Below are 14,334 nucleotides of genomic sequence, written 5' to 3'. Positions count from 1 at the left end.
ACTTTTGTCATCTCAGTACATACCCTACCAGGATTGGTAACAACTCTACACGGGAACAACACTAATGTCCTCTGGTGACCATTCTATCTCCCACAGAGAACGGCAACTCAATCATATAAATAAATCGTGCACGAAGTTCATTAACATCTGACCATGTCTTCTGAGTGCTTAAATATTTTTGCCCGGCAGTGTATTTCGTAATGAATCTGGATCATAATCTATAAAATAGGGACTCGGGAATACTATCAAATGCAGTATAAAAGCTAAAAACGTAAGTGGCCATCCCATTTTTTTTCCTGTAACAAAAAAAAAATTTTTAAACTGTTATGTCTCTACTAGCGATGTCATGACATTCAAAAGCTGCAGAGCACTTGTAAGAAAATTTTGCAACATAGTCACGAGACTTTTAGAGTTCTGGTAACAAAAATTCTGTTCTGCGCAACGGGATGCTCACTCCATTCACAGAAAAATAACGGCGTAAGCTGATAAACCCAATTTGCGTAAATTTTCCACATTTCCGCGTAATACTTCGGGCTTATTCTCGCCACCCCTTCCCACTCCCCAAACTTCGGCCTTTTATATAACAGATATGGTCCTAGTCTTCCGCAAAGTCAACTTAATATGATCGGAAAATATTCTGAACTAATACGTTCTAGTTTTAAATGTACGCATGCTGGCTACGCCAAGACTGGGTAAAGGGCATTTTCATATAGTAAACACATTTCCCTTTGTCTGCGTTAACAGTCAATTTTAACTCTGTAGCAGTCGCGTGCATTTTTGCTACGTTATTGGTCGCGTTGCTTTCAATGTTATTTTAACAACGATGAAACAAGATGGGATATATACTTACATAATGATACAAGATTCAGTTAATTTCTCAACTCCACACCTGAGTGCTCTATATTTTTTATAATATCCACACATAATCTGTTTCAATGACAACAAACAGAAGTTAACTTACATTGCATTAAAAATGAATAATGAGTGTAGATTGTGCACCATACAATGCAATACCTATACATGAGCCTCATTAACACGACAGTTAAACAGTATTTCCAGAATTACATTCTCATACATGTATTATTTCAGTCATCTCTGTCCAAACAATTGACACAAACTTCCTTCAAATGATCGGGCCAGGTCCACTTAAAACACCTAACACACCACTTTCTGGTTGATTTCTCCATGATCTACCACACTCTTAACATCTTCCTCATTTTCCCTCTGTTTCCTCTTGTGGCTTGCATACAGTCTCTTCCATTCCAAACAGAGAAAGTCCACACGCCTCCTGATATCCTTAGGAACCTGTAGTGCTTGATATCTCCTTTTTATTTGGGCTTCATAAGTTCCTGTAGAGGATTGGTTAGGAAAGTAATTCTGATCAGTGCTTTATCTTCCTTTTTACTGAGTTTATAAATGCAAAATGCACTAAGTATAGTAACTGTAGATCACTATGATAGGCCAGTGCCTTGTATTTCGAGCCACATTATTTTTTGAGACAGCTGGTCAACAAAGTCCACGCCAACTTTGTCACTTTGTAAACTGATATGATCTCAGACAGTTTCGCATCCCCTGTACTGCTATCAGTAACATCGTCGTGGTGTATTGTAGAAATTACAAGGATAGCTTTATATTCTTACGGGCGGTGCGATACAAGGGTCGTTTCCTCTGGAAAGACTAAAATTGAAGATTTGTCTGTCCTTTGTTCCTTTGGAAGGAACTCCAACGGTACTTGCGTTTGTTTCGGTAAAGTGTTCCCACATAACCCGGCTCCTTATCTTTGAGACTTTTAGGAAAAGAAAAAAGAAGGTCAAAACGCAGTTATCGGCGGTTAATTTCCGTAAGTGCCACAGCTGGCTCCACCATTCTTACTACTACATCATGTGGGCTATTGCTTCGTTCGTATGGTACATGGGACTGCAAACCAACAGAGGTTTCAAGCATTTTATACAGTGATTTCCCTAAATCGCTCCAGGCAAATGCTGGGATGGTTCCTTTGAAAGGGCACGGCCGACTTCCTTCCCCATCCTTCCCTAATCCGATGAGACCGATGACCTCGCTGTTTGGTCTCTTCCCCCAAACAAACCAACCAAACCAAGCATATTATACAATGTTTAGCATAAACCCAATAATATAGACACCAAACAGTGGAAAATAAACAATTTACCTATCGAAATTGAAACGGAAATGGTAACACTAGTTGTGGCGTGGATGACAACTGTCAAGTGACAACTCATTTATACGAGGCGCAACAATAAAGTAATGAGACTGATGTGAAAAAAAAAAAAGTTGCTTACAGATTTAGTCAAGTTTTAGTTTAGTGTTGTCTCCTTCAAAGTAGTTCCCTTCTGATTGCACACGCTTGTCCCAGCGCTTCTTCCATTGATGGTAACATTTCTGGAACTCGTCTTCTGTAAGATCCCCTAAGACCCTCGCCACAGCGTCTTGTGTTGTTTGAAGATGGTGTCCCTTCACCTCCGTTTTGACTCTTGGAAATAGAAAAAAGTCGCAAGGAGTGATATCTGGTGAATAAGGTGGTTGTGGTAGTACTGAAATTTGTTTTGAGGTTAAATATTACTCTACTGACAGAGCAGTTTGGGATGGCGCATTATCGTATGCAGAATCCAATTATCAGCAATGTTGGCTCAGACACAAAGAACTCTTATACGAAGTCTTCCTAAAATTTCTTTGTAGTGATATTGGTCAACTGTTTGTCCAGGAGGCATCCACTCTTTATGAACAATTCCCTTGGAATCAAAGAAGCATACGAGCATGCATTTCACTTGTGACTTTGACATGAGACCTTTTTTTGATCTGGGTGATCCCTTTGAGTACCATTGCGAACTTTGGCGTTTTGTCTCTGGATCGTACTGAAAAAACCAACTTTCATCACCCGTGATAACACAGCTCAACAATTCTGGATTGATTTCCGTTTGCTCTAACAGATCGGCTGCCAAATTTTTGCATGTTTCTCGCTGTTGTGGTGTGAGAGTTTTGGGGACAATTTTTGCACAAATTTTTCTCATACCAAGATCTTCAGTTATTACTAGATGAACCGTTTCTCGATTGATGTTCAGTTCTTCTGCAATCATTTTCACAGATAATCTTCGATCAGATCGTATGAGTTCACACACCCTGGCCAAGTTGACATCCGTCCGTGAGGTTGATGGTCGTCCACTGCGGTCTTCATCTTCAACATTCGTTCTTCCTTCACTAAGCATTTTATGCCAATGAAAAACGTGAGCTCTTGGTATAACCTCCTCTCCAAAAGCCTTCTGAAGCTTACCATAAGTTGTTGTCGCGTTTTCACCCAATTTAACGCAAAAAGAAATGGCATTCTGTTGCACAATATTATGCAATTCCATTTCCGTGACGAGAGACACAAGCACGTGTTAACTTATTACAGCACAACTCACGACTGAGCAGTTGCATCGATGTGCCGCTTTGACTAGAAGCAGTTTATAGACGAAGGTCAAAGATATTGTGCCTACGCAAGCCTGCAGGGTTGCCACATCTTGCAAAGAAAAGTCTCATTACTTTATTGTCGCACCTCGTACACTCCCTAACGATAGCCAAGTTCAAACAACAATGGTGGAACACTGACCTTTAAAGTGTAACTCGAGGTTATACAAATTCACGTCTGTGGGCAACCATACAGGCGACAACACAATAAGAAAATCGCTGGGTGACGTACGTCACCCGCGCAACTAGCCAAGCGCTGAACATTCCTATGCATTTTATTGCGACTTCCGACGTCTTACAGTGGATACCAGCACTGGTAGAGCGTGAATAAACAATGACGCAAATGCCAAAACGGATCGGTACTACAGTCTACAATGATAATATCTGTCCTCCTTGAAAATCCTTTGCAGACACGTTTTTGTCCAAATAATCGTACGCAAGTGCCAGGTTACTTACCCTTAACTTCATCATTCGCCGCACTGCTAACCGACCATCTCCGTCCCCCCCCCCCCCCCCCCCCTCCTCCCCTCCTAAAAAAAGAAAAAAACACCCTCTTGTTCTTTCACAGCAGTAACTTGCTTATGGAAATGTTTGGATTCGAAAAGACAATTGCCAACTATTTTCTACAACAATAGTGTTAAAACTGATACTAAGGCTAAGGCCAAACGGGCGTTTTTTAACACAACAAATTTACGGATATTACCGCAGCGTTTTCTTACCGCAGACACCTGGCTACATCATACGTTAAATAAACCGATGTTTCATGAGGTAAAAGACAGGTTTGCAAGCACGCTAGCTAGGGCAATATGATTTTAAGTTTCCTGTTTAGCACGGTCCGTTTTGCACCGACTTAAATGAACTACACGTGTAGAGAATTGAGAAGTACAATGACAGAACTGAGCATAACATCAAAAGCGATTTTTTCGTTATTGGCTGTCAGACGACAGAAACAGAAAATGTTGTGGATACGTCCAATAACTGCAGACTGGCCTCGGAGAGGGAAGTTCATAAACATATATGGAAGACTTGAAAACTATCCAGCCTTGTATCTCAGTACAATCATCTTAGTATCTCCTTTCAAAATACGGCAGGAACTTGCACACATACGCGACAGTCTGCTGAATCTTGTTTCTTATAACAATTTTTACAATTAGTGTCGCAAAGATCAAGCAAACATCAAAAAACAATTTCCGTACCGCATACCCATGCCATATGCCACAACAGAGGGTCCATATTTTTTTGCGTTATTTGTGGCTCAAAAACTGCATGAAGAAACGGCCGTGTAGCCTGAAGCCTTTGCGAATTGCTACACGTCATGCATACAGTAAGGGACTTAACAGTACGGACAGCTATGAGAAACGATTTTTCAGTCGGTGGTATGATTCCACGAGATTTCCAGGTTTTTCTAGAATGAAATCCTGAATTTCCTTGACAATTTTTTTGTGTAAAGGTTTTGCTTTGCTAATACTCACAGCCACACGATGTTCTCTGAACAGTCACACTATTTTGTCACTCTACCGAAGAAAGTACTGATTAAATTTTCCAATCAATATGAACAACTCAATACGATCGTAACAGTTATTTGTTGGAACTCTACGACGAAATACTCTTACTTGATTGCACAAGTAGCCAGAAGCGCTGCGAAGAAAACGCTGAGCAGCTTTAGCAGCTGTAGTTCGTCGTCGTATAGCTAGAAAGTGATGCATTGAAATTGCTGAGATATGGTCTTATATTTGACCTCTATTGCTTTTAAGAGTTGGGCAATTTGCGCCTGTCGTGACTGTCAGACGATGTTGATCTATAAAGCTCCATTAATCATCCTCAGTCTAGAGCTTATTCTTCTAGGTCATTGCTGTGACAATAGAAAAGGAGAATGGAAAGAAATGCGATATACAGATAGTGGCTGGAATGAAATGGAAAGAACTTCGACGACAGTACGATGCAACTGCTAAAATGAGAGGCTCTTCAGAAGAATAGAAAAACGGAAACAATTGCATGATGAAATATTGGTATAGCAAGAATGGTGACAGACATATCAGATCGATCCTACACTCATGTACTGGTGTGGAAAACTTACGAATAAGAGTAACTTCTGCAGCGTTGCCAGACATCCCTTATTTCCCGAGACGTCCCCCGAACAGGCTCTGTCCCGTGTTCAAACCTTGTTCGATTGTTATTGCGAAATCTTTCGCGATACAGCTGGCAAGCCGGCCGGAGTGGTCGAGCGGTTATAGGCGCTACAGTCTGGAACCGCGCGACCGCTACGGTCGCAGGATCGAATCCTGCCTCGGGCATGTATGTGTGTGACGTCCTTAGGTTAGTTAGGTTTAATTAGTTCTAAGTTTTGGGGGGCTCATGACCAAAGAAGTTAAGTCCCATAGTGCTCAGAGCCATTTGAACCATTTTTTGAACAGCTGGCAAGTACCTATCATCGACGTACGTACCACGTGGAGATACGACTAGCTTGGCTATCAGTCTATGATAGTACCGGGCGGGGACGACATTCACCGATTCCCACCCTCTCACGTGGCGTCACGCGTTTCAGTTTACCTCTGTCTTTTTGTTTTACGTTCTTCTATTTGTTTATTATCAATCTGAGTTACTTTCTACAATTTTGTGTTCAACATTTTAGTTCGTTAGCTAACTCGTTTAAATGCTACACGTGTTAACATTACTGGAAGGATTTTTTAATTCCATTCTTGATTGTCATTCTATTTAAAAGTTTCGTTCATTGTTTTGTGAGAACTTAAGTGCTGAATGTGTTACCCTTGTAAATTATTTCAAAAGTATAGAAAAAATTAGAGCTTTTAAGTGACAGTGGCACAGATAATTCGTCTACGAATGGTGGAATACCATTTAAGAAAGCCAAAAAAGGCTTACAAAGTATAATCCGAACTGGGAAATAATTATTACTGGGTACGTCAACTAAGAGAAAACTCATACAAGGCGTACTGTCGCCTGCGCAATAAAGATTTCTCGTCTGCTCATTCAGGCGTTGCTGATGTAAAACAACATCCATCTACTAAATCTCACGTGACTGTTGTAAGTAACAGAACGTCAAGTAACTTATTCAAATATTTCTCTAAGCCTGAACAATCTACCTCGGAGGCGGACGAGATTATTGCTGGAGATCTCACATCCGTTTGTTACACGGTAAAGCATTCTCGTAGTTACAACAGAATGGACTGTTCACGCAAATTATTACCATATGTCTGCAGTGATTCAAAAATCGCTCAATGTTTTAGCTGAAGAAGAACAGAAGCGGAAGCTATTGTATGCGAAGTACTGGTCAAAGTATATATTAAAAATATTTTAAAGAACACGCAAGGAAAAAATCTATACTTTGCTATACCGACACATGCACGTAATAAAAAAAATGTTTCCAATTTGCTTATACAGTATTCTTTGATTATGATACTGGAGTTTTCAACCGTCTACTGGAATCTGTGGAATGTGGCCATGAATGTGCTTATCAAGTTTCGAAGTTATTAACAAACACAATGGAGAAGAATGGATCGTCCGGCATTCGCCGCTGACAACACTAACGTCAGCTTCGGCAGAAACCATTCCATTTATACACTTCTTTTAGCTGAAAATGATAAAACTGTCAAAGCTGATTGCCCCGTCCATATTCTCCAAAATGTTGCAAAATACAGTACTGATAAACTGGACTGTTAACAGCTGTCCACAGCAGTGGACAAGTGCATCGCAGGATTAATTATGACAGTCAACATAAAAAAATAGGACTGTAACCCAATAAATCAGTTAACGCAATGAGAATGTAATTTCAGACAATTAATTAAAAAGTTTGCACCCATAATCAAATGAGTAGTAGAAGACTATGTACTTTGCATACTTGCCTCAAAGGTGTCAAAGTAATTTACTTTGTTCCACAAAACTGAGTGGGTAATTATCAATCGTTTACGATACAAATTTAGTTCTAGTGACACGAGTACTGTTTTCTTCAGACTGGTTTGGTGTAGCTTTCCACGCTGTTCTATCTCGTGAAAGCCTCTTCGTCCCTGCACTACTACCGCAACCCACATCCATATGCATCTGCTTACTGTGATCAAGCCCTGGTCTTCCTCTACCATTTTTACTCCCCCACACTTCTCTCCCCCCCCCCCCTCCCTGGCCCCAATTACCAAACATGATTCTTTGACGCCTCAGGATGTGTCCTCTTAACCAACCCCCTTTTTTAGTCAAACTGTGCAATAAATTTCTTTTTTCCCCAATTTGATTCTGTACCTCCTCAGTTATTCGATCTACCCATCTAATCTTCAGAATTCTTCTGTAGCACCACATTTCAAAAGCTTCTATTCTAGGGTAACGCATCCCGTGTTTTACGGGATCGTCCCTATGTAGCGTTAAGTGTCCCGTTTACCCGACAAAATACGTATGAGACGTAAATTGTCCCGTTTGTCATTAACTGTCCCGTTATTTTTAAATGCAGCGTTTTTAAATAGCGTGTAGCATAACAAAATGAAGAGTAAACGTGATTGTACCGAAAGAATAAAAAAAATACACTCTTTGATTAAACCGAACTGAACGGGGTCTATCATTGTCAACTTCCTTACATCTCAGCATAACTGCTACAAGAATTTGCAGCTCATTACTGCGTTTGTGCTAGCTCTACCTTGCACCAGTGCTACTGCAGAAAGAGTGTTCCCGATCACGAATGATTTATGAATCGTTGGAAAGAAGAGGTTTAGTGTCGAAGCCGTTACGGAAACAGATATAACTGAAATTCATTTGCAGGATACTTCATATGTTGATTTTTATAAAGTTCCGCTCCAAAACAGACTCCAGAATATATATGTTTTGAAAGTTCTTGTCCATGTTTAGTCATGACGGAGATTAATATAATGACTATAATTATGGTTTACTTCCTGTGAAATATCGATGTTACAGACAAATTTCGACTAGGGAGAGAAATGCGAATTTTAGCGAACAAACTGTTATTCTCATAACACAGGTGATTCACAAGTGGAGTCTCTCAAAGCCCACGGTCGTTTTTTTCTTCATCCTACACAAACAAGTACTCCGTCGTTAATGACCTAACGACGGAATGAGTTGCTAAACACCAACAGGAAGGAACTAATCTTCCTGTCACAGACAAGTTTCCAGTAATACAACTACATTACATATTTCTCCAACGCCGGCCTTCGGCATGTGCAAACCGTGCAACCCCAAAGGGCTCCGCGCAACACATTAGAAGGTAATTTGAAAACTACCACCCGTAATTTTGTTATTACAAACTGATAACAATAATGTGTTTCTGAAACTACTTTTAATGTAATGTAATTCAATTATATACCCACCGTGATATGGTTATGGCCACTGGAGCGTCTCAGAAAATGAAGCCTGCATCGGAGTCGAGGGAACTAGCGGCTATGATATTGATGCGCTATAGTAATATCTATTGCCAACACATGGCTATTGCTTATGCGAAAAATTAAGAGGCACGTGATTCAGTGATTCTCAGCGCCTCTCCGCGCTCTTTCTACTCATTGTTGTGGCTAACAATCAAGCAGTACAATAAGGCACTTTCGAAAAATTTCTTCGTCCAGTAAATTCAGACTGAGACTAAAGTCTGTAAGGACAATGGCATTAACAGTAGCCTCTCATCATGTGATGCTTTAGATACAAATGAACTTCAAGCATTGGAATGAGGAACCTTCTGCGAACCCACATTCAGCTAGACCTAGTAGTAGCGATTGTGGAGTAATCACAAAATTCGGACCCGCACTTGACCTAATACGTTAACATCCTCCATGGTTAATGAAACTGTACGGAAAGGCCCTATTTTTTAGTATCCCTAAAATGAGAACAGAAGAAAATTTTCAACTCACTTTTACAAAAGAACTTTACTAAATGGAGAAAAAAGGGATCGTAAATGGCTTGTGTATTCGAAATCACAAAGTTTTTTTTTTGTTTTTGTTGTAAACTTTCGAATCTCCTTCAAACAAGATGTCAAGTGACTGGGTTCATTGAGGAAACCGGCTTCAAGAGCATGTACAAAAAATGTATAGAATGTGAGATACGTTTAAAACAAAAAAGGGTGCTGATCAAATTGACCTTGAACTACTGGAAAAAGAGGAGGAACATTGGTGTCATGTTCTAAAACGAATTATACTCAGTATCAGGTACCTATCTCAAAGCCTTTGGTTAGACACTGGACTCGTATTCGGGAGGACGACGGTTCAATCTCGCGTCCGGCCATCCCGATTTAGGTTTTTCGTGATTTCCCTAAATCGCTCGAGGCAAATGCCGGGATGGTTCCTTTGCAAGGGCACGGCCGACTTCCTTCCCCATCCTCCCCTACTCCGATGAGACCGATGAACTCGCTGTCTGGTCTCCTTCCCCAAAAGCAACCAACCAACCATCAAAGCCTTAAGGGGAACCAGCGGCAAACTCATAACATAATAATAATTTTCTTGATTTGATTGAAAAGGTAGCAGAATTTGACTCTGTTTTGCAGGAACATTTAAGGCGGGTAAAAACTCAAGAAATTCATGACCATTATCTTGGGAAAAACATGCAAAATGAATTCATAAATTTGCTTGTCAACAAAGTAAAAAACAGCATTGTTCTGTCAAACTTGATTGTACTCCTGACAGGAAGTTTGACTGAATCCCTTTCGTCGAAACTAGATGAAATAGGGCTCGAAATTCATGATTACAGAGGCCAAAATTACGATAATGTCGCAAATATGAAATGTTATCGAAGTGGTGTTCATCAAGCCAGAATCCTAAAGTGCAAACCATGAGCATTTTATATGCCACGTGCCAGCCATAGTCTTAATCTTGTGTTATCAGATGCGGCAAAATCTCCAGCAAAAGCACTCAATTTTTTTTGGTATAATTCAAAGAATATATATGTTTCCAGTGATCCACTCAGAGATGGGAAATCTTGTCGAACTGAGCACCAACTTTCAACAGTGAAGAAGCTTTCAAATATTCGATGGGAAAGTAGGGTGCAGAGTGTCAAAGCTATAAGGTACCAGGCAAGAGAAATCAGTGATACCCTTCTTGATGTGAGCAACAGCATTGTGGAATCGAAAACAAAGAGCGAAGCACACTCACTTGCTGCGAACGAATTAGAAGGCTACAAGTTTGCGTTGTGATATGGTATGACCACCTCAAAGGCGTTTAACGCATCATGTAAGGCAGCTGAAGCAGAACACATGGATGTGAAAGTAGCAACTCAACCCCTCTAAAGACAAGTGAAGTTTATTGAGAATTTCAGTGGAGAAGGTTTTGTTAATACGCAGACAACAGCGTAAGAGATAGCTGAAAGTTTACAGATTGGACCAAAATTCGAAAAAAAGTGAACTGGAAAGAAGGTGAATCAGTTTCATTATGAAGGTGACGACATGGTTTGCACAGATTAACCTTCAGAGGAGAAACACAAAATCGATTTTTTCTACCCTGCCGTCGACACAGTGTTAAAAAGCTTGAAAGAAAGGTTGGCCAAGAGGCTTTGTATTCCGTAATGTTCAGCTTCTTGTTGTCTCCAGAAAGTTTAAAATAATACAGGACGAAGAACTGAAAGTGCTACGTAAAAATCTTGAGGAGGGGTTAAGTGTGAACGTAAATGTTGAACGTTAGAAAGACATTGTTGCGTCAGACCTTTTGACGGATATTGAAGTGTTCACTGAAATGGTGCCAGAGTATGTGAAAGCTATGTTGATATTGAAATACTTGAATGACACTGAAAAGCCATTTGCCAACATTTATATTGCCTACAGAATTTGCTAATCATGCCAGTGACTATCGCCTCTGCTGAAAGGAGCTTTTCACGTTTCAATCTTATCAAGAATTATTTCAGAGGCAGCATCTCGCAAGAACGTCCGTCTTCTCTTGCCATGCTGACAGTGGAACATGACATGGCTTCAATATTGAATTCTGAATATATTACTGATGAATATGCTCGTCAAAAAGTAAGGAAATGATGTTTTGCATTAAGTGTGTACAGCAGAAAACCCTTACTGTTTATAACCTACAACGTATTTAATTTCTTGTAAATATAGAGAACAGTCAAGTGATGAAAACATTTAACTACTTCCTGAACAAGACTTGTGAACCTCATTTCACTTAGAATTTCATTAAGAAGGAAGGATTCCCATAGCTAAGTTAGTTTTTGTTATTAACATTTTAGTAATTACCATACCCATTGAGATTCCTTCTCCGATTAATTATTTTCTTATCACAACGGAAGTCTGCAGTAGTGACAGTCTTGATATATTGGTAATATGTCAGTGACGAAACTTAGAATTCTTTTGAACGCGACGAAGATGTATAACCAGAGTTGTAGAGGGGTTGGGGGAGGAGGAGGGAGGGGTAGGAGGGAGGAGAGGGGGGGAGGGAGGGAGGAGTGGAGGGGGGGGGGGAGGGGAGGGGGGGGGAGGAGGAGGAGGAGGAGGAGGAGGATGCGGGAGAGTCCCGCGCGGAGGCTATGGGCATGGCCCCGCTCCAGCTAAGGCCAACCCTGTATTTTCCTCTAGAAACTGAACAGCAAGTTTCATAACCTTCGGTTACAGCCCATGTTTGTCTACTTTACTTTTGCACTCGATTTCAACCAAACATATTCATGCAGTAACTATGATAAAACAGAATGGAAGTTGTGAATGCGCTACATCAGTGTCGCTGTCGCATAAAGTCACTAAAATCAAAACAATGTCTTTTGGATGTTGTTCATATACATAGCTTTTCCCCAGCGAGAAATTGAATAGCTGAGTTCGTCCGCGAGTACGGTATCTTGGTGGCATCAGCTGGCCGCTGCTTAGCGACTGAAGAGCTGCTTGGACAGGAATAGAGGCTCCAGTTTCGAAAGCCGGCATGAATACCGGGGGATACTCCTCCAGCAATTTCTATTCTCGGAACACAGCAGTTATGCGGAATTTATGAAAACTGTGAAGAGTGAAGTTTTAGTTCTTTCTCAGCAGGGTAAAAGAACGCTTTTCCAATTGTTAGGTAGACATGAAGAACAGCTTACAACAGGCACTGTATTCATTTTAGCGGCCGTTCGTCAAAGACATGAAGACAATCGCTGTAAAGTGTCGGCTACTTCGGCATTGTTATAGAAATATTAATATTCCACAGCGTAAATATAAAGTTGCTTCAAACTGCTTACAGTCTTAGTTCTTTCTCTACCATTGATTGGCCAACTAATAGTCTTATAGCCGTTCTAGTCTCATTGATATTTTATTTGTGTAAACCTAAATCTAATATGATGTTAGTAGAGTTTCAGAAGGATCTCAGTTTAGAAGTAATAGTGTGCCTCCTAACCCTAATTTTATCAGGAACAATAAATACAGAAGTGAAATATCTTCTGTAATTAGCTCCAAAAATTTCCCGGGTGAATGTTCTAAATGTTAAGTAGAACGACAAGCAACGAACACCTTGCTTACCTGCCACTTTCTCCCATCAGCACAGGAAACTAAAGACATCGTGTCGTTTCCTGCGACCACCGGTTCCGTAATGATACTCTCTAGCGCGCTTTTACGTTGTGCGTCCTTGCTGCAAGAACGCTGCGACTACCACATACAGCCGTCGGCCTATGAAACCGTCAGGCATCTGAGCATCGTGAGTCGTATCAAGAAGGCGGAAGAGTGGGGGGAAGGAGGAAAACAAAAACAGCTCGATGGTGGCTTGGTGGGGGTAAGTAGTGGCTGGCTAGCGGCTACCTCGCCACAAACGAGTTCACAAGTTCACGACCTGAGACGCCGCAGTGCGTACACGCGGTTGAACACCGGGATGGTAGTTGCAATCTGGAACAGAACGACCTATACAGCCGGATTTTCACATTTAACGAATGTGATACCATTCGAGTTGTGCCATGGAAACTGCAGGTGGAAACATCCAGATTGCAATGGCATGACTTGGGTAACGAAATGGAGTAAAACAGTCAATACACAATCCCGCATTACACTTTGAACACATTGTTCTCACAATAGATTTACAGTCGTTGTGTAACTTCACTGTTTATACCATAACATTAAAAGCTGAAGTCGTGACGCTGCTGACTTTGCCCTACCTATGAATTGGTGTTAACCGACTGTAGCCTAGCGGCTTCATTTCTGAACCCATCAACCTGTTACTATTTTTTTTCGGATGGTACAATAAACACTTGAAAGAATTCGTAGGAAATAACAGACGAGACGATTTGTTTTTTACAGTTATACGCAGAAAAGATTCTACTTTCAGAAACATATGTGCCACACTGTTGTTGCGCGTGTTACAAAATTATCAAAATGTAAATGAGTTTTTCATTACTCCCCACACTGTCAGTTCACTGTTGTTAACTCTTTCTTTTAATTGGCACTTGTATTACTTTCCATGTTTAATACCTCTTGAAGTTGTCTCGTCAAGTACCGTTTTTATTTTACTCGGTTCATTTATTTAATACTAACTGTTACATAGGCACAGTTTTTGAGTGTATTTTTCGTGTTTGCTCCCTTTTGAGTACAGCGTTAATGTTTTTCCTGTTTGATTCCTTGTATATTGATCAACTTTTACTTTTTGAAATGCAGTACCACCACTTTCTCAAATATGGCATTTACTAAACATTCCATTACGTTCCTCCATTTTCTTGCATTTATTCATTTCTGTTTATCTTGTTGATATTCCTTAAGTTCTTCATATATTCTGTAGCTGCAATTGCTAATTCTTGTGTTTCGTTTGTGTATCACACTCCATTTTTTATACCTCTTCAAGTATTCTTGTCTAGTACTAATTTTATTTTATTTTATTGGTTTTATTTATTAATATAACCTGTTATATATGCATGGTTTTCCAGTTTTGTGTTAATGTTTTTTCCTGTTTAGTCCCCATTATATTTATTTATTCTTCAACTTTTTACTTTTTACGT

The 14,334-nt window shown here is 40.2% G+C and overlaps 1 protein-coding gene across 4 annotated transcripts in view; it reads right to left on the bottom strand.

Annotated features, from left to right (window-relative positions):
- LOC126416301 (UDP-glucosyltransferase 2-like) overlaps positions 1–13,028 on the bottom strand; it is a 394,127-nt gene extending 381,099 nt beyond the window's left edge. For 3 of the 4 annotated variants that reach the window (XM_050083971.1, XM_050083964.1, XM_050083977.1), the window contains exon 1: positions 12,875–13,028. In XM_050083971.1, coding sequence (XP_049939928.1) covers positions 12,875–12,913 — 39 coding nt within the window. In that variant the 5' untranslated portion in view covers positions 12,914–13,028. The remainder of the gene's footprint in view (positions 1–12,874) is intronic. The other variant, XM_050083985.1, reaches the window with a different exon arrangement.
- Between the last annotated feature and the right edge of the window lie 1,306 nt (positions 13,029–14,334).

This window comes from Schistocerca serialis, chromosome 1 (assembly GCF_023864345.2).
Source record: "Schistocerca serialis cubense isolate TAMUIC-IGC-003099 chromosome 1, iqSchSeri2.2, whole genome shotgun sequence".
Classification (NCBI taxonomy): Eukaryota; Metazoa; Arthropoda; class Insecta; order Orthoptera; family Acrididae; genus Schistocerca; species Schistocerca serialis.
The sequence above is the reverse complement of the archived record's forward strand: the minus strand, read 5'-3'. Positions and strand labels throughout refer to the sequence as shown.